The sequence below is a fragment of the Antedon mediterranea genome, chromosome 3, assembly GCF_964355755.1.
Source record: "Antedon mediterranea chromosome 3, ecAntMedi1.1, whole genome shotgun sequence".
NCBI lineage: Eukaryota > Metazoa > Echinodermata > Crinoidea > Comatulida > Antedonidae > Antedon > Antedon mediterranea.
The window spans coordinates 29486123-29507768 of NC_092672.1; the positions used below are offsets into that span (position 1 = coordinate 29486123).

Sequence of the window (21646 nt, forward strand, 5' to 3'; positions counted from 1 at the left end):
ATTTTATTAAAATATTGGTAATTTTTAATAAATAGCCAACCTTCACACCTAAAGTGTACTCTTATCATTTTTTTTCTCAAACTACATGCCCAATAGTGTTTTCCAGACAACACACACACCCACACCCACAGCTTCGTCTGTCAAACTAACACACGCAAGCGTAGTGTCTGTCAAACTAACACACGCAAGTACACCTCAAATAATGTCATTATTTTCAAAGATATGCCATTTGATATTATTTTTCCTCATAAAACATTTTGCCATTATGACTTTCTGCCATTCTATCAAGAATAGTTAATAACCAAAGGATTTACAGTGATTAAAGTACAATTAAAACGGCATAATAAATTTTCACCAATTGCATGCTAATTTTTTAAAGACAAAAACACTTTTATGTGATTATTGAGAAATTTTTTTTCCGCATTTATACTTTGAAATGTAGTATATTAAACATAATTAAATAAATTATAAGACATAGTTATGATAATTTTATTATTTGTTCAAGAAAAACAACAACATTTTGTCCGTCAAAACTAACACACGCAATTGCTACACCAATTAAATTAAAATACATTTTTTGAAGTTCATGTTCAGTGACTTATCTTTTTTTTAGTATTGCCTGAAAGATATGTTTTTACTCAACAATTTCAGGTTATAAAAAAAAAAAAAGGTTAAAGATGAAAAATTGACCTCTGTGTTACAGTTTTATAACACTTTAGCATATTTTGAGTCAATTCTATTATTAGTATTAATTAAAAAATAATTAAATAAGTTGTCATAGTACAATTATGGAGGTAAAAAATAGGTAGATTTTGTTTTAAAAACTGATGAACTACATTTCCCGATATTTTTATCTGATTCGTAAATTCCATCCACGCCTTGCTTCCCTTGTTTCTCTTTCCCAGTTTATAATTTACGATATAATTCAATTTTCACTTTCCATATTGGATTTTTTTGTTAGAATGTTATAAGGAGTGCGAGATTGAATGTCATTTTAATAGTATGATTGAATGTATTAACATCAAAGTCTGACAGTGATAGTTGTAACTATGATAGTCTTAAATCACAAACACTGAAAAACAAATAATTCACCCATAAAATACTAATTTATGATTACCGGTATTCAGAATATTTAATTCTTTTTTTTCTTATTAATTTAATTTTTTTTCAGTTTTAAATAGTTTATTGGTACTACTGTACTTCAGAGATGAGCAAAATTAATTGGAGATTAACATTTGTAAATTACTCAGATATTTTAAATGATGAATTCTCTTTGATCTTATCCAAAAACGTTTTGCCGAAGCTATCCCTGTTTGACTTCATGTTGGTTTAAGTGATTAGCCTAAGCTGGGTATAGTGAGTGTACTTGGCTGCCTTAATGATTTTGCTAGGCTGCTTTAATTATTATACTGCACTAGGCTAAGCACCTGTCTACAACCTGGGCTAAGATCCTGCAATGATGACAGTTATTCCCACTAGGCTCACAGCCTAGGCTCCCTGATGCAGTAAATGCAAAAGAAATTAACATACTGTGGTGCAAATTGGCTAAGGTGTGGTTAAGGTTTCACCAAAGTCTTTAAATTAGTCTCCTACTGTCCAATTTATTTTCAAACAGACCGGCCATAATATTATTAAAATAACGAGTTTCATTTATAATTCGATGCAATTTCTCTGTGATTTTACCAACTAATGGTCGATGCTTTTATTCTTGAGCATGGCCGTAGTAAGAAGTAAGATCATGTTCAACATTCATGTCATCTCGCTCACACCAAGTAATATTATACGTGGCGATACGATCAATGATAATTTTTAATAGCAGGCCTCCTCAGGGTTCCAGGCATGTGTGTAACCACCTTTATTCAAGTCCAATTTGTATAGTTCAAACCATAATTAATATCGTCATTTTTCTAATAGAAATAGTAAGTAGGCAGCCGAGTTTCATCAGGTTGAAAAGTTAAACTTTTTGACATGAATTATGTGATAGTATTGGCTGGTGTTCTGACATTAATGATAGTAGGCATGTTCAGTATAGGACCATGTACTGTTATTGCATTCTTTTGGTCTGTACTCTACAAAGATTATACTATGAGGTACAACCGATTTTACTTTAGGAACTTGGCTGTTTTGCTGTTCAGTATACTTAATTTCGCTAATATTAATAACTTTACGATGTAAGTGTTATTAATTTGAGACCAATTTACTATTTGTTGTGTCCTTCATAAATGATTTTAAATGTGCAGTAAATAGAGATCAGACAAAAAATGTCAATTTGTAAGACCACTAAAATTAAAATTAAAAAGTAGCTCTTTTGTTGTAGCTTTGCACCGAAAAATTATCCTATTCTTACGTTTTCCCTATTTTAAGATATTCGTTCTAATTTCTGTGAGAGTGTGAGTCATCCCCTCTTAACACATCCATAATGAAAACAGAATTGCCTAGACACCGTAACCAATTCAGTCGCACACTCACAATTATTTCATTGGTGTATCTTTTTTGTTTTCTCTCTAAATACGAAAGTAATGGATTGGAAAAATTTGATTGAATTTATTTGTTAGCAATCGGACTGGTTTAAGGAATTGTTTCCTATGATGATGTCATTAACATAATTTAATTGAGTGTGCAGATGACAATTGACGTACATATGAAACCCCTTGGATTAACATTATTGATTAGTAGAGTAATGCATAGCTGTGAGCTGATGCAGCAAGAAAATGGTTAAAGAAATTTTTACTATTAAGTATTATTTAATTTAAAAAAAAGGATTTGTAACTGCAATCTAGGCTCACACTAGCCGCTCAACATGTCAGCAACAAGGAGTGGGGAAATGGTACCAATTTATCTAAAAAAAATGTATTGTATTGGTAATTGCATTACTGTACAGTACAGTTAATAAATACTGCAACATTTGGATGCGTAGACTACGTTTGGTACGCGTCGCAACTTCGTAGGTTTCGCGTGGCGTAATCTACGCAAGCTAACATGCTACGCGTAGTCTACGCGTAGCCTACGAAGCGAGAGCTAGGAGGGGAAATCCCAATGTTCAGATTATTGTGTACTGTGCTGCATGCACCACACACAGAATTAGTTAATTAATTTGGATACTAGTTTTCATCAAATTTAAAATGCGAGTTAATTACTGTGAAGTAATAATAAATGTATTAATATTAGTATTAATTACTGTGTGTTGTGTTAAAATGGGACATTTATTTTTATGAAAGAAGAACAAGTGTACATCTATCACCGATCGGACGGCGGTCGTCGTCTGTTTGTGTGAAATGGCCTCCGACTAGGCCTAGCTACTAGCTAGCTAGCTAAAAAGGTAGGGTTACCGGCGTACCTACAGTACCGACAGTTTAATTTTAAAATATGTGGTACGCCTATAGATATAGGCCTACTTAGTAGTAGTACTGTATGATAATCCATACTGTGTACAAGCGTTAAATACGATGTACATGGCGTGAAAATGTGAAATAATGTGGTATATAGCCTAGGTGACCGAAGGATATTTCCTCGATACGACAGTTTTCGCCGTCGTGAAGCTGCTGTTTACCCACGTGTGTGTATCGCGCAGTACTAATCTACTGTTTGAACTATGTTTGTTTACTAGGCTATATAATGAACGATGTTTCGTTTTAAAATTGCGTTTAAATGAAATGTTACGCTTATTTAGTACTATGGGATAATATGGATTGTTTAAATACTGTAAATGTCAAAATAATAGAATACAAATACGATATTATTTTTGTTCCAACGGAAATCGAGACGGATCACTCCATTCGTAATTCATTCGCCCAGTGTGTTTATATCCACGTGTTTATGATCCGCGGATGGATACTCTCTCTGAACTGTACTTTTATGTTTTATTTAACCTTCAATTTAGTGAAGTTCAACTTTTATTAAATTAAGTCTTGCATATTTCCTAACCCTAAAATGTTAATTATAATTTATTTTTATTTATAACTAAAATAACATTTATTTAAATACTACCATCCGGCGATGGTGAATGTACAGCAGTCGGCAAAGGCCTATTTAATTTGACTTTTCGCGTCTGGCCTAGGCTTTGAACAATTTTAATTGCTATTTTCTTTAGAAAAATTTGAATTTCAAGTATGTTTAATAATGATGATAATATTAATTATTGGCGAAACAATCGTATGATTTCTATTTATTCGAACTTTTCGTAGCCTGCTTAGCCGTCGACGATGTACTTGTACACAGTTGAGTTTGGGGAATTCCCACACACAGTTGATCACAACGTAGGCTATGAATGCTACGCGTAGCCTACGCACTACGAATGCTACGCCACGCAACCGCCACGCACCCGCCACGCGTAGACTACGTTACCTACGCGTGGCAAATGTTGCAGTAGTTTTTATCTGTACTGTACATGCCACCGATATACAACTGTACAGTACAACATGGAAATAAGAATATTTAGAATGGTTTATTTTGCTAATTTTTTTCTTTCAATTTCGCTTAAAAGAACCAATTGACTAACATTAAAAGTTGAAACTTTCTTCCATTTTCATATAAAAAATTATAATTGGGAAAAAAATGTTCTAAATCAAAGAAAAATTGCATGGGAAAATTATTGCATTTTGGATTATTGAGTGCAAGCAACCAATAAAAACCCAGTCAATTTCCTATATTTGTTAGGCTCTAGGAAAAGAGCACTTCTTCAACTTGGTGTACATTGCAACTAAATGTGTAACATTTCTTTGATTCAATGGAACCTAGCTATTTCATATTAATAATTATGGATCCACTCCTTAAATATGAATACACATTTATGTTCAAATGTTATAAATATGGCTGACATTCCCTTACCAACTGTTCACAGCAATAACAAAATCAAGTCTTTAAATGTCGAACAGTTTCGTCATTATTTTATAGGATGTCGCTGTCAATATCGTGGGTGTTTTTAACGCATTCACCGATAATTTTGTCACCCACAATATAAGCAACTAATGACTTTTGAAATGTGTCTTTTTCTTAATAGCTTTTTAGCTTGTCGTGTAAAAGTAAATAGGAAAAATACAGTTTTATAATAATTATTAAAATATTTTAAACATTGTGTAACATTATTTATTACTTTGTTTTATTTAAACACACAGAAAAACATTTTTATAGAGAGGTCTCTACATATTTTTTAGCTAAAACCTTTTAATTTAAGATTTAGAAATTGGAAGTACTATCTTGTATGGGGTTTCCCTGGTATGGTAAAAACAAAAATACATGGAAATACATAGGTCTAGGATTTACAAGAAGATTATGAACATACAGAACATGGCCATTAACATTTCTCAGTTTAAAAGGACATTATTGCAAGCTACTGTACAACCCATTGAACCCATTGTACACTCGTATGTAACAACGTGCGTACATGTTGCTTTTAAGACCACGTTTTAGTTTGGCACGATCTCCGATGATCTTTGAACCCTAAACTACATAACATTTCTTCGTTAGCTACTTTTATTTCGATCTGTCCATTTGATTTAGGTAATGGATAACTAATACACGATGCATCTTCTAATATATTTTCTTGCCTTCGATATTTATTACTGTTCGCCATGTTTTTTTTGCCAGTTCGTGCTGACAGACATGGTGGAGAGTGTAATGTTATCCTTATTACGTACCTCTTGCTCTGAGATTTCTTTAATTTATTGACGCAATATAATTAATAACACGGCTAATATCAATCAATCAAGATTATTTTAATATCAATCATTTTGTTGTTATTACTTTTTTGACCTTCATTATCATGAATTATTTATGTCATTAATGTTGTATTGTATTTCTCCTATCCTTTGACAACATTGTTTTTATGTCTAGCATCATTGACACAATCATTGATCATCGTCAATATTAATCATCTCTGTATCACCATCATCAATTTATATAATCGTCCGTGTCATATCACTCATCTTAATAGACATCATACCTATCAACAGTATCATCAATATCGTTGTCAATATCAGTATCATCTGGTCATCATTGTCATCATTCACCAGTGTCATCACAACAAATCAATATCATTGTCAGCATCATCTAATCATCATTATCAATATTTCTTTATCGTCATCAGTGTCATCACCACTTTTCATTATCATCTATATCATCATCAGTATCATTAGGTCATCATCAATATTAATTATCTCATCTGTATCATAATCATCCATCAGTTTCTTCACTATCATCATCATGTCATCATTATCAAAATCGACATCCTTATCGTAATCGCTCATCAGTGTCATCATCCACACTCATTATCAATATCTATATTGTATTTTTATATCATGTGTAACTATAGTAGGCCTATAGCCAACATGATTTTTATTTGTTTTCCACCCACTCCAATTCCCCAGCACAGATTTCCATATTTTATAATAATAATTATATTTAAAATATCTTTGCCTCGTCTACGGCCTTGTACAGACAGTATCTAAATAAAGTCAAATCAAACATCACTCTAATTTATCATCATCACTAGCAGCTAGTCATCATTTTTCATTCTTATCATCTTCGTTCGTGATCATAATCTTATTTTCATTACTATTTGTCATATTTGAACACCACATATTGTCCTCCTCAGTTTTGTTCTAGTGACCTAATTAGACGTCATTTTCAAACAGCTTTATCACTCATCTTTACATTTGCGCTCTGGTATTTCTTCATTTTAAACACCACCATCATTATAAACACCATTTTGTTCTCCCTTTCATTCATCCGATCCTCGATTTCATCACATGTTTTATTAAAATGCAAAATAGAATTTTGATTATTATTTTGTTATTAAATGTATCCTTAACATGAAGCCGTTCACAAAATATGAATAATACGGTTCTTAAAATCTATTCTATGAGTCGGCGCTACTATAATGTACACATGAATAAGAATATTATTAACATCTCTGTGTTCAGTATAATTAGCATTTCAATGGTTTAATAATTATAGATAGGGTCACAACTGTCTAGCTGTTTCTGCTGTTATTTCTTGCAGTTTCCTCCTTGAGAAAACTTTTCAAGGTTATCCCTAGTTTTCTTCAAGAGTTCATTAATAGTTTGGGACTATAGGTGGGGGTAGACTAGAATTTTATTTTATGATATTGAATCAGTTTGTGATTGATCTTTATGTTTACACTACTGTAAGACAAATGACATTTTAGTAACTTACATCCCTATTCATGGGGCATCTCCATTCAGGGGACATCCATAGATTCAGGTGCATCCCTATTCAGGGGACATCCTTATTCAGGGGACATCCTTATTCAGGGGACATCCCTAGATTCAGGTGCATCCCTATTCAGAGGACATCCCTATTCAGGGGATACCGCTATTTAGGGGACACCCCTTTGTAGAGATACTTACCGTAACCTAAACCCAAGGTTCTTTCTACTATATTTTCACAAAATAAAGTGGGTGCTAATTGAAAATTAGGAATAATTTAACTGGATGGAAAAATGTATTATAGCAGACCATGATGTCAAACAGTATTTAAATTGCAAGCATAAATTAAATCATTTATATTATAACATTATAAAATGAATCAATGTTATTATATGTTGTTATTAGTATTACAGGTTAAATAAAAAATAAAAATAAATTTTTTATTTTAAATGATTTTTATGAGCATGAACGTATTACAATATTGTAATAATGCACTTTTCACCGATTTATTTATTTTTGTAATGAATGTTTGCAGTGTTTTTCTTTTGATTTTGCTCACAATTATTATTTATTATTGTAATGTAATTAATTTTAACGCACTTTCATCAATTTGCGTTACTACTTATAGATAGAAGAGGCAGTTCAAGGCGAGATCGACATGGCGATGAATGTAAGTTTAGTCTGGCCATAGAGCTGTACATATAAAAAGCTAGAGTACAGTGTACAATTATGATTTTTCTGTGTAATAGAATAGACACATTTACAGTACTCTAGCTTTTGTATGTACACAGTACTCGGCCAAAGACATTGCCATATCAGCATCTTTCCTGCATTGTACATCGCCCTCTTGTGTTAGTTCCTTCCCTTGCTTTGTTTTTTTTCCTCATTTTCTTTTGCATGGTGGCACCTTTCTATCATCTCATTTTGGTTTTTATTCATTTTGTTTGGTTTGTTTTTATAGTTTCTTTACTTTATTATTCAACGAAAAACTTTTCTTTAACAATAATTATCGGAACATTGTTTTATTGTTACATAATTCATGATAGACATTTTTTATCATTTCCCATTATTAAAAAGTTTGAAACGTTAAAAAAGTTTATTTTATCTAAAACTGAAATTTTAGAACAGCATCTTGGCTTTTTTTTATACATTAATATATTTTTTATATTTCATATTAATTCCGATTCCCACTTTCCTTGTTCTTATACTTTTAAACATTTTACTATCATGCTAAAAATTACAAATACCAGACAAAGATTTCCATTAATAGGGTTGTCCCTTGAATAGTGGGTTGGTCATACAGAGTCCTAAAACTTGCTCCTTATTCAAAATGTCTCCAAAGGAGCAATAGTGTACAGCAAATCTACACATGCTCACAAACCAATTAATGCTGTGATTACTTCTGTGACTACACCACATTTCAAAGTTTTGATAGCAGCTGAACACACCTTTGTTTGTGAGCATGCTCAGATGATTGTTATGCGCCTGCGCTTCGTAGTGCAATCATAAAATCTGTAAATCATATGAATTCATTACCCATTACATTGCTTTTGTAAATACCCATTTATTTCACCTTATCATGTCAACATATAAGTTGATTTTCTATTAACAGTGTGTTGTGAACTGGTTTTTATTTCATAATTCAATTAAATTAAAGTAAACTTAATTTAATTTTCATGATGACTTTGCATTGTTTAAGCAGGGAGATGTAAAATTACATCTCCCTGGTTTAAGTAACATGTTGAACTTCACCTACTAATGTTATTCTAGCAGACAAGTCATCATGTCGTTACAACAAACTGCATTATTATTTATTGACATTTTTAATTACTTGATTTACATTACAATGATTGATGTCATTATCCCTGTGTAAAAGGGAATAATTAAGGAACGCAAGATCATTTTAGTTTGGCCAAGATTCTGTGTGGTTGTATAGTACAGTGGTGTAGCAGCTATATCCCTCACTGGCTAAACTCAGAGGCCCCAAAGATTATGATCAGGGACCAGAGAAAAAGGCATTAAAATGTTAAAAAGGCTACAGTAAAAGGCCCCCCCAGCATTAGTTGGTATTCCTAAATCATTCATACTTTCTAGGCTTTGGGAAATACTCTCAATGAATATGTAAACAAGAAAATGTGTACATTATCTGTGTGTACTGAAAACCTTATAAATATTGACTTTAAATGATTTACGTATGATTAGTGATTTATTGTATGTTTCAGTCTACCTAACTCTTTGAAGCCAATTTTCCACTAAGTGAGTGTTGGTGCGAATCGAAAGCGGCAGCTTATATGCATGCGTATTCATGGTTACATCTTCCAATTCCCTCTCTACGCATGCGTATAAGATGACGCTTAGAATAAATTCACCTAGTGAAAAAACGGCTTTAGATAAAATTTATATTAATATTATTCCTCGGAAGATAATAATAATTAAAAAGGGCAAAAACATAATTATGTGTGGCTAGTGGCTCTAGGCGAGTGATGTTTTCAGACTAAACTCCTGTCAGTAGCTGAACTCAGCGGGTCGAACCATCTCATTTCAACATCTTGATATTTTAGGCCATAGGCAATCAGCTTGCAACACATTCCTGTTGTCCTGACCTCCTTGTCTTTATGATATGTTTAGCCATGTTATATTTTTTACATCTGCCCTAATTTATTCATGCTTTAGGTTCTATTCTGTCTATAGTTTCCAACATTCAGGCCCATAGTAATCTCTTAGTCTGGCTGTTGTCACTTTATATTATGGAAATAATGTAAATTGAAACTGGAATACCAAGGCTAGAGAATAGAGCACTTTTCCTGGCCTCCCAGTCAGATCATTTGGACCACCCTTTGACTGTCATTGATCTGTTGATATGCAAGCTAACACTTGTTTAATTAATGAATAATTGTACATAGAAATGTTGATAGCAGTTGAATGAATGAGTTCCTGTAGAGGTTTTGCACATTTCAGTATCCAATTTGGAGAATATCTTGACCAGAGAGCAACACAAGATGTTGAGTATCTAAGTGGACAATAGATACTGTATTTTCTAGTTTTATAGGTTGGTAAAAACTACATGAGGAGTGTTAAAAACAAGTGGAAATGTTTCTTTTTCTCTAGAAGTGTAGTATCTGATGGTCGACTATAAAATGGATTAATTTCATACAGTATTTGCAGAGCACAAACCAATACTATATTGACATAATTTTTCAGGATGGATTGTGTTTCATTTGATGCAAAATGTTATTGATTTTAAGATCAGGAATGATATTTGAACACGAAGGAAATGAAGCATTTTGACCATTCTCTTTCAACTTGATCACTGGACTACTTAGCTTGCTCCATCTCTTTTAACTTCATCACTGGACTACTTAGCTTGCTAAAAATAGACATCTGCATTTTATCAAAACAACTAATTTGCAAGTCTCTTTCAGCTGTATCAAAGTCTTATAATAATACTATATTAGTTTGGGGTGATGATAACATTTGTATCATCACTAACGAGCATACGGTTTAAGAAAATATCATATTTTCTAATTCACTCAACGACCAATAACAATACTGTATAAGAAAATTAATTTGCATGTTAAGACATTCATCTGGATTAGGTTGATCACCTGGATTAAGTTCAAATAGATTACAATTCAGCAACTTTGTAATTACTGTATGGTCAGATAGTGGATAAATATTAATATTTAGTCTTAAAAGGATTGGTATTATAAAAACCTAACTTTGTGCAACCAACTAATTTGCATGCCAAAAATCATCACCTGTATTTAGGATGTGATTGTCATCTGCTTAGATCAAGCATTACAGTTTGGCGTATATATTTACTTTGTCATCAATTGGTATTGGTCAACAACTAGTAATTTCTAATAGAATTGGTAAAAACACCCTTAAGTTTGTACCTGAAGGGTAACTAATTTGCATATGTCAAAATCGTCACCTGTCCTTAGGAAGTGCTTGTCATCTGTTGTTTAGATCAAGCCTGGCAGGTTGGAGTACATATTTATTTTGTCTTCAATTGGTGTTGGTAACCTGAACCTGGAGAATATGCTAACATCAACATCTGATATCATCTCATGGAAATTATCTTGTGAAAGTTTCTCCTTTTTTGTTGTTGGATCATCTCTTATCTTGTCAGGTGTCAATTGAGTTTTTATCATGATTTGTGGATTCTTCATATTTGTTGTTTTTGCGGAGTATTAACACGTTTGTTGTTGAAATTGTGATGTTTGTTTTCTGAATATATACTGGATGAATCATTTTTATCAGTGGCATACTCTATGCCACAAGTTAATTAAGCTTTAATAGATTGTAGGTGGAAAGGATATAAAAAGAAAATTTACTCTGAATATTTGAAAAACTGTTGGATGGAAGAAATTATCTAATTAATACTTTGTTTAAAACTCTTGAATTCTGTTGATTGGAATCGTATTTCGTTCAAATGAATTCTAAACAATATTAAAAAAATTCCTTTTAAAAGAAAAATATTTTTGTTTAAACGTCTTGGATTTTGTGGTTTTCAATCGCTTTTTATTTGAGCCACCATTGTGGTATACCCTTGAATAATATAATGGAGCAGGTGATTTATATAATTAAAAGAAATTTGAATTTAATTGTCTTGATTAATAATTAAACGCTTAATGAAGCTAAATCCTAATTATTATTTCATTATGCTTAGCCAGGCATTTAATGAATTATAGCAGCCTTCTGAGCGGTGCCCTTGTCCTGCAATAGTATTAAAGTAAGTAAGTCCAAAAACTAGTCTAGATTGGTTGATGAATCAGCCTAATGTGTGCATTTTTTTGGGATAAATCTATAGAATTTTAGCATAGAATCCTGTGTACTTTTCCTAATTCACTTGTGGTTTTGTAAAACCAATTACTACCATGCTAGAAAGGAACAGTGACACCTCAAGGTTGAACACAGGAATAAATCAATCAACCCACATGTTATCTGAGCATGTGCAGGAATAGCAGACAGTTTCTAGTTGTTTTTCAGTCAGGTGGCATCATTTGGACTAATATATTCCTGTGTTGTGGATATGAATATAACAACCTTTTTGAAGATTGATTTTTTTGATTGATTGATACCACGGTGATTGATACTTAAATTGTCAAATACTTAAGTGAGTCAATATTTAAGTTTGATCTACTTGGAGTGTTGAATACCGATAAAAGGTGATATTTTCCCTTTATGCTAAACTTGGTAGGAAAACTAATGAAGCGTTGATCATCATAAGCTGAGAGATAGTATTTCAGAGCCGACAATTCTACCAGAAGTGAAGCACTCAATGAAGCAGAGTTGTAGTAGTTCAGCCAGGTATAAAAGAAAATTATATGCATAGATAAAGATCTACACATGCCTATATAGTCAGCGAAACAAAGGTGAAATTCTGCATCGTAGACTTCTAAAAAGAATTGTCGATATGGTCACTTGTTACTTGTCAACATTTCTGAGCATTTTATCTGACGTTTTTCATTTTATCAGCGATTCTCGACGATAATGCATGTTTTGCAGTGAGTGAGCTGTCGATGAATTAAACATTAGCATGCCAATACCCTGGATAAGGATTATTTATTGGAACGTTCCATTATAGTTTAATTATTTTACTTGCAATATTATCACCGGATACTATCATGTCTGAACTAATCTTAAGATTTTTGACGTACAACGGATTATTACAAAACATGGAAATTGTTCTTTTGCCGAGTGTATGGCTTTATTTTAAGTAAAATGTTGCATTATGAAATGTCATATTAGTAACTGTTGGATTCGGTTTCGCCGTGTATGAACAGGAGAAATGGGAAACGTTGAGTTTCGTACACCTGGGTGTTTCTGCATCCCGGCCGTTTTGTTTACACGCTCAAGCAAATGTTATCCGACCAAGTCAGATGTCACCGCACAAAAGGAAGCGTTGCGACTTTATATGTTCGCGAATGAACGTATGTATAAGTTTTAATGTATGATATTTCGGGGTTTGAAGTCACTTATTAATGGTGCATGTTGAGCAATTCTGCATAGTCACTGTAACTGAAGAGGGTTAGAATTTAATTACATGCATTTTACATTATTTTCATTTTTTAATATAGTTGTTAAAGAATATTTGTCAACAATTTAATATTGAGTAACCTATACAAGACAAACCTGTACTAAAGAATGTCTAAAATAATTAAATATTAAGTATATTTTTAAAGCCAGGCATGGATTTAGGCAGGCTTTAGCCCCCCCCCCCCCTCCCTCTAAAATGTTACCTTTTAAAATAAAATAATGATTTTCTTTTTTCTGCAACCTAACGGATCGTTTTTATCATTTATTAAATATTTAGTGTCCCCACCCCCACCCCTAATCTATAATGCTGGATCCGCCCCTGAAAGCACATTATTTTTGCGTAAAATGCACAATTGTTAATATTTCTATAGTGAGCTATGCATAATAATATTAGTTGCCTTTACCATTTTCGTTTGTCCTCCAAAATTTGTAAAAAATTAATACCGAAAGTTAATAATTTGCACCAAAAAATATATATTAATAATTTTTGCCTTGGGAATTTTTTCAATTATTTCACAAATTGCCTTAAGAGAGTTTTTGATTGCCACAAGATATTGGGATTCTGCAGACTTGTAATTAATTATATAATTTATTATTAGGTTACTATACAGCCAGATGAAATTTAATCGTTAAGTATAATTTGATATTTAATTGGGAACATAGTCAATGATTAAGGTAATATTTAATTTGAAATCTGATAATATCAAAGTTTCACATTTGTTAAGCTCTGTCTACACTATCATCAAACTAGTTTGACCAAAAAAGTGTGATATTCCCGAAATAGGTTATTGATATGCTCAATGATAGTGATATGACATCATCATGTCCATATATGGGCACATCATATTTTGTTGTTACATAAAGTTTGATAGTGAGGTATAGTATGTACACATATTATATAAAGGGAAATGTACCTTTTGGTCATTTTGGGGAACTCAACATGTTTATTTCAATATTTATTTAATAATCAAAAATCATTTTTTGAAAAATAAAATGACTATTTATGATATTTTGGAAAATTGAATTGAAGATCGGTGGTTGACATTTTACTAGATCTTGTGTTCAAATCATTAGCAGAACAGACAGTAGACCTACTAACTTACCACTACTACTGTACCTACTGTAACTTGTAAAGCCACAAATTGTTGAGAGAGAGAGGCGCGTGATTGGTTGCGGATCTAGTGGCAGGATGAGAAAGTGTGGGGTTTAGTTTAGTCATACAGTTTACCTTTAATCGGTGTTGACTACTGGTGGTACTCCAATTTTGTTTCATAAATATTTGTTACGAAACATGTACTGTAGATGGTTGAATCTAAAATAGAAGTGGGAGTTGGACTACTATTTATTACTTTGATTTATATCATTACAGCACGTACAGTAGAGAATGATGCCAAGGAATTATTACAAATTAATAATTTTAACGACTTTAGTTGTAAATGATACTTTTTCTGTTTATGGTGAAAAATTGCAAATATTTATTTGCCATAATGATTTAAAGATTTTTGTAAAATGTGGTTTTAGTGACTAAGGAATATGCAGTAGCTACTGTACATGTACATTTTTCGGGAAGATATCTACAAGGTTTTTATAGGGCATGGCGAAATATTATATTTACAGTAGAAGATAGCAAGATTTATAAATAACGAAAAAGATTTTTTTTACCAATATGGTTCCAATATGATTATGACTACACTACTTAGAGGGGGGTTTTCTTTATAAACTTTTGTTTAGCATGTACTGTAGGCCTAATGATCACTAGCTTTCCAGCCCCACCCTTTTCAATCCAGAACAATACACATGCATGACTGGTATTGGAATAATTAGGTCATACAGGATGTGAAAAAAACACTGGCACCAGATCCAAACTATCTGTTGTAAGATCGTGAGAATACGTCCAATAATTTCTTATATTTTCTTCGGTTTCCACTTGTAATTATTCTCTGTATGATTTCAGCTAATCATACCGTGGCGTAAACGTTATGATTACTCAAGCAACTTGTACCATCTGGAGGTTAATCGACATGATCAATTTCAGATACCAGCGGGTCAGTGTTTTTGTAATAACACCATGTTGTTTTAGACTGCTCCTGGGCAGACGTTTACTCACAACGCTGTGGGGTCGAACGAGAAAGGTCTAGCCCTACACCAATTTCAGTGTTTCACAGTGTAGGCCTAGCCTGGTGTTAGCCACTTTGGTGTACCACCCGCCATGCTGATGTTCCACCCGCCATGCTGATGTTAATATGACAATAGATTTATTCCATTAGTAATTTGTCAAAATTATTACTTTCGTTTACCATGTGATTGATTGGGTTTATTTTTGAAAAAAATGAAATTTATACTTTTGACCCTTGGACTGTAGTCTCTTAAATTTACACCCAACATACTTGGAATTAAGAAAATAGAAATAATTAAAATATATAGTTCAAAACATATTTTGAGAAATGTATTTGTTTCTCAATGTATTTATGTAATCATGATGAGCAGCTAATTATGTGATTATTCGTAACTAGGTATTAAAGTAAGTCCATTTTTCTAAATTCTTGATCGCACCAGATGTAATTTAGTCAAATTTCACTGGTTACTTGACCAAAAAGTAAAATCCATCAACTATTCTAACACAGATAATCAAGTTTTGATATTTTTGTCTGAAAATTCCAGCAAAAGTATGTATGACATGCCAGGTGTGCCAAAATCTTTTACCAATGTTAAGCATAAATTTAAAAGAATTATTGACTTTGTTGTATGCTTTATATAGCACGTCAGATCTATATCAGAAATAAGTAATTTTGCATGAAAATTATTATTAATCAATGTAGTCTGTAAGATGACACACCCGCTGCGTTTATTGTCGGTAGCCTAGAGGAAAGATGCAGCGAAATCGCATGTATTGTTACCGGTAATTACTACTACAGTACTACCGACTGAACACTTTGCTGTTACAGACGTACTATGTTAATTAAAATGTAACATCACTTAACTGTATATATGAACTGTTTTATAAGTTGTTTTGTGACTGTGTAATTTGGTAGTAGTCACTCTCATACTGTAGGCCTACATTTAAAAGTAACACATCCAAATGCCAACTTCAAGTCAATGGCTACCAGATGTCTCTGTGAGACGGTTATTTGAACCAGTACCAGTACCAGTACTTGATACAATCATAAGGTGTGAACAAGCCTTAGTAATTTGTACTTCACCTCAAATGCAATGAATATGAGTAGCCTACACACAGTGTGAACATACTGTTAGTTGTTCTTCACTTGAAATTCAAAGATTCTGAATACTACAGTGTGAACATAGCTAATAGTTTTACTTCACCTGAAATTCAAAGACTCTGAATACTACAGTGTGAACATAGCCTTAGTTTTACTTCACCTGAAATTCAAAGACAATGAATACTACAGTGTGAACATAGCCTATAGTATTACTTCACTTCAAATTGAAAGACTATAAAAACAAGAATATTTTTCATTTCTTAAATCCTACTGCAAACAATCAAGCACTGATGCTTAAAAATTGAATTTTTATTCACAATACATTACACTGAAAATCTATACAATCCAAATATAAATCGGTGTTAAGTTTAAAAATTAAGAATAGGCTCAATTTGTTATAGAATTTTCTTTTACTTTAGATAGTTGTTTTCAGGTACAGGTAATTGGAGTCCAAACCAGTCTACATACCAATAGACGTCAGTATGGTTTTTAATTATTCAGAAATTAAAAAATTTCTCTACCTGATTGTACAACTTTTGTTTGTGTTGTTTGCTTCAGTGGTCACCCCCTTGTTTTTGATTTTTCATTTGACTTGGTTTTCATTCTCCGGAGTCTATAAGACAATACAAACACTGTCTCGTAGAGTTTTTGGGAGCAAATTACCCGCAAACAAGCACAAAAGCTACACAATGAGGTGAATGAGGTATTGTTTTTAATTTTAACAATTGAGAAATGTTTGGTTTAATTTGGCGTGATACTCTATATAAAGAGGTTGTAATAGTTGCCTGTTGTCTGGTTATGATTAGGCTTTAATTGAAATGTTCCCTTTATAGGATTGTTTAGACTCCATAAGGCACAATATTAACAGTGTGTGGTTGTTTTTCTTTATTTAATTATGTCTGTCTTATAGTAGACATATTGCCTCGTCTATATCATGAGTATTACTTATTTCCACCTTTGAAAAAAAACCATTGTGTTTTTTTATTTATTAAAAAAACGCTGTCAGAATACATAACTACTGTATCGCTGGGTGAAGCACTGTGCCAATTTGCTTGTTTGTGATTTTGATCTATTCTTTGCGCCAATAACTGTGTTCCAAAAACCTAATTTTACACAATAGTGCTTGTATCATTTGAAATAATAAGTGGATCATAGGAATGGGGTTGTGGTGTGGGGTGTTTGGATTTGGCTCTGGATTATGGATTTCTAGATTTTGACATGTACAATACGAAAGATAGATTAAGTTTAACACTCAATTTTGCAAACCTCTGGCTGGCACATCCCGTTTTCCTTTAAAATCCAAGATCATTGGAATTGGATACAAATTTAAGTCTTTTTAACAATCCATTGTACAGTCTATGTTAGACAGACTTCATCAGTATTTTAAATGCTTGGGTGGCTAGGAATAGAATACTAATTGACCATACCCAACAGTAATATAATGATTTCTGCATCATTCAGGAAATTACCTCCTGTTTAAATACTTTTTGACAGGAGCCTAGGGGTCTACTTTGGCAGGGAAGATTTAATGCTTATTTCATTTGGCTGACCACAGTCTAGGATAGTGATAACAGGTGGAATAATTTATTTAGTATTATGATAGTGAATTTTATTTTAGAAAAAGTTCTCTACTACAGTATATACTTTGTTGTATTTTTACCATGTTTCATTAATTCAAATTTGCAAGAATCCATCTTTATTTCTAACATGTTTCATTACAAATTTGTAATTGCAAGAATCGGTGTGCCAGCACTCGTGCTTTGGCCTGAAAGATTCCCATTTTTTTGTTGGCGCTTCTCCTATTTTTTTCAACTTCAGTCGTTGGTTGTTGGCAATGACAACCTCTTAGGCAATGTTATCTAAAAGATTCATTAGTTCTAGCTAAACATTACAGGTAAATGTATTCCTACAGAACTCAATTCCATATCTTTGAGATTCAAATCATCAGTGTAATTGACGATTAGAATTAAATGTTAAAATCTAAGCCTTTATTGAATGTCTTTAGTTCTCCCGATTGAATTGGCCGCAAACTAAATACAAAAACTAAACAATTCAGTAGTATAAGTAAATGTATTCCTTCATTAAGAATTCCATGCATCGTTATTTTAGAGATTCACATTTTCATATCGACGATTAGAATTAAAATGCTGAACTAAGCACTTAATTGAATGCCTTTCATTTCAGCCGATTCTTTGTATTACTGTATGTATCTAAAATAAAAATATTAAATTAGTATTTCAGAAATAGTAGATACAGCTATATATAGCACTACTGTATGTTATTCCCTCTTATTTCATGGCATATATAACGTGCTTAAAGACCCATTTACACTAGGATGATAACAATCGACGATAAATAGACAAATGGGCATTTAAAAAAATTAAAACAAAAGAATTTAGAAAGGTTTTGTATCTAGAACTATAGGATAATCATTTATGCTATCTTTGATAAAATAATATTTTTAAAATTCCAATCAAAAGACGTCATGATAAATAAAAACAATGAAATCGTTGTATTGTCACGATATTACTGCTTTTACTATAAATCATGACATCATTTGATTGGACGTGTGAAAATATCATTTTCATCAAAGGAAGCATAGATGGTTATTCTATAGTTCTAGAATGAAAAGTCTTTAAATTTCTTTTGTTTTATGTATGAAAAATGCACTATTTGTCTATTTATCGTTGATCTTTAACGTCTTAGTGTAAACGGGCCTTTACACATCAAAATTATTCTACTGCAGTTACTGCAGAACTTCTTTTTAAACTAAATTTAGATATATATATAATATAGACGTAGGTCTATTCTGCAGTGGCAGTCAGTACTGTATTGACAACTTAACAATTATTAAATTGTTGTGATTGTATGTCTGGCATTTTAAATACAAACCATCCATAGCTTAAAGTGAATACAGTAGGTGACACTGCATAGTTTCCCAACTTGTTGTTTTATTCAAAAATGAAAAAAAGATATTTTATGGAGTGTGTTTTCTAGTTTTACAATTGGTAATATTATTATTGTTGTACCACCAGATTTAACCCTGAACTGAACCCTGCCATAGCACTTGTTTAATCTTCTGTCCATTTATTCCACAATTGTTAATAAAATCCATACAAAGTAGACCCAATAGAACTCAGGTGTAAACTTCCCCTCTGACTATCACACTGGTTAGCTGCTAAATCATATATTTCAGCCTAGGCCAAGCACCTACCAAATTAAAATATTTTATTACTGTGAGCTGTTTCACTTAGATTTATTGGTCTATCAAAATATTTTAATATTTCCAAAACAAGTTTAATGAGAGTTTTTATCATCTGTTCTCCTAAGTATTAATGATTTATTTATGTATTTCCATTGCAATGGTGGTCCATCTTTATTTAGGGTCTGTTTCCACTTTTATTTTTAGAAATATAGATACATTTTTTGGCAGCAGAAATGATACTTAAATACCATATTTCACACTAAATTGTTCATGGATTTGATACTGTAATAAATTATATTTGGCAGGATTCCATATTTTGCAGATGCCATTTTATTTACCTTAAAATTGTCTAAATTTCATAATTAAATAAGTGCATTTTTGCCTAAATCCTTTACCGGTATTTATTTTTATTATCCCATAATGCATTTGTTTCCCTTTATCGCATGATGTGATGATATTGCAATTCTTTTGTGATAATGCATTTACTGTATGTACCTATCATGATGCAAATTCTCTCTTTTCCCATGATGCATTTATATTCCTTACCCCAAATGATGCATTTATTTTAACTTCCCAAAATGCATATATTTTCCACATCCCATGATGCAATTATTTTCCACATCCCATGATGCATATATTTTATCGTCCCAAAATGCATATTTTCCACATCCCATGATACAATTATTTTCCACATCCCATAATGCAATAATTTTCTTCATCCCATGATACATTATCTAATATCCATGTAATGTTTCCAACAAATAATAAACGCATCTTCTATTTGATGAGTTGCGTGTTTGTTCATTAGTCGCTCTTCAATCACCACTTTACATCAAACACACATTAATGAACCATTGTTTACATTTATGGGAGTGGAGCGAAGACAGTAGAATTGTAGCCATTAACCTGTTCAGATTTTGCGTACACTGTTGTTGCGAAAGTTTTTCAAAACGAATTACAATTCCGTGTTGATAATTTCTGCGTAAAAGATAGATTTTGGATGTGCTGTGATTTTATCTGATTGTTGATTTTTGTGAGAGAAATTTTGTGAGACAGTGAAGTTTAAAAAATGTACGTGTATTTTCTTAAATTTAATGTTTGTGATTTAAAACTACAATAGATTGTTTTACATTGTTTCTGCGACTACACCATACCTGAATAGTATTGGAACTAATGTGAAGCTATCACTACAGTGTTTTGTTTGTGAGCATGCTCAATCGTTTATTTGATAGTCTTTGATGGAGTGATATTTCAACGTTCTTATTGTGATTTGAATGTATTTCAAAATCACTTTTAAAATTACAAAATCATTAATAATGTTCAATTTTTGTTACAAACTATCGCAATTTTTATCTTTTTAGTTACACGTACAAAACGTGACCATAGAAGCGGACATGGCTACGAGAGTTCGTCAACCTTGATGAGTAGTGATATTGAATCTACAAGCTATTGTGGTACAACAGATGATGACAGCAGGTAAACTAAACAATAAATAGTGCAATTTATTTTTTTTTTACACATTTTAAACTGTAAAGTTACATGAACATTACATCATGAAAATAGGGTTAGTATTCTTTTTTTCTGTAGCCTTCCATACATTGATTTGACAAGCCAAATGTCGAGTTACAATTTTACTTTATTTTTACGTACAGTTTCTCTCATTTGAGAGTTGGTATACAAGTTTTAGTTACAATGTACTTGAAAATTGTAAACTTAAGTATGGTTAACTTTTGACCATTGTTGACCGTGGTACAGTATGTTCTACTGAGCAAGCAGTAGCTAGTAAAATGGTAGCCAACATTGATTTACAGTTAGTCAGCGACTTGGGGTTAATTTGAATTATTAAGTCCAGTGCATTTGCTTTCAACCTAATACTGTAAAGATACGTTCTTATTCAAAGTTGTTCGTTTAGAAAATTATATTTTTAGAAAATATATATGTGTGGCCAAAGTTTATTAGTAACAAGTTACCGTATCAATATTAACTCTACTAAAATATTTCCATGATTGGAAATT

General features: G+C 32.1%; 1 protein-coding gene across 7 annotated transcripts in view; it reads left to right on the top strand.

The window, feature by feature from the left end:
- LOC140045171 (segment polarity protein dishevelled homolog DVL-3-like) overlaps positions 1-21646 on the top strand; it is a 70697-nt gene that overhangs the window by 26767 nt on the left and 22284 nt on the right. For 4 of the 7 annotated variants that reach the window (XM_072089967.1, XM_072089969.1, XM_072089968.1 and 1 more), the window contains exons 5-6: positions 7795-7836; positions 20993-21107. In XM_072089967.1, coding sequence (XP_071946068.1) covers positions 7795-7836; positions 20993-21107 — 157 coding nt within the window. Of the gene's footprint in view, positions 1-7794; positions 7837-12586; positions 13103-20992; positions 21108-21646 lie in introns of those variants that run through there. The other 3 variants (XM_072089972.1, XM_072089973.1, XM_072089971.1) reach the window with 3 other exon arrangements.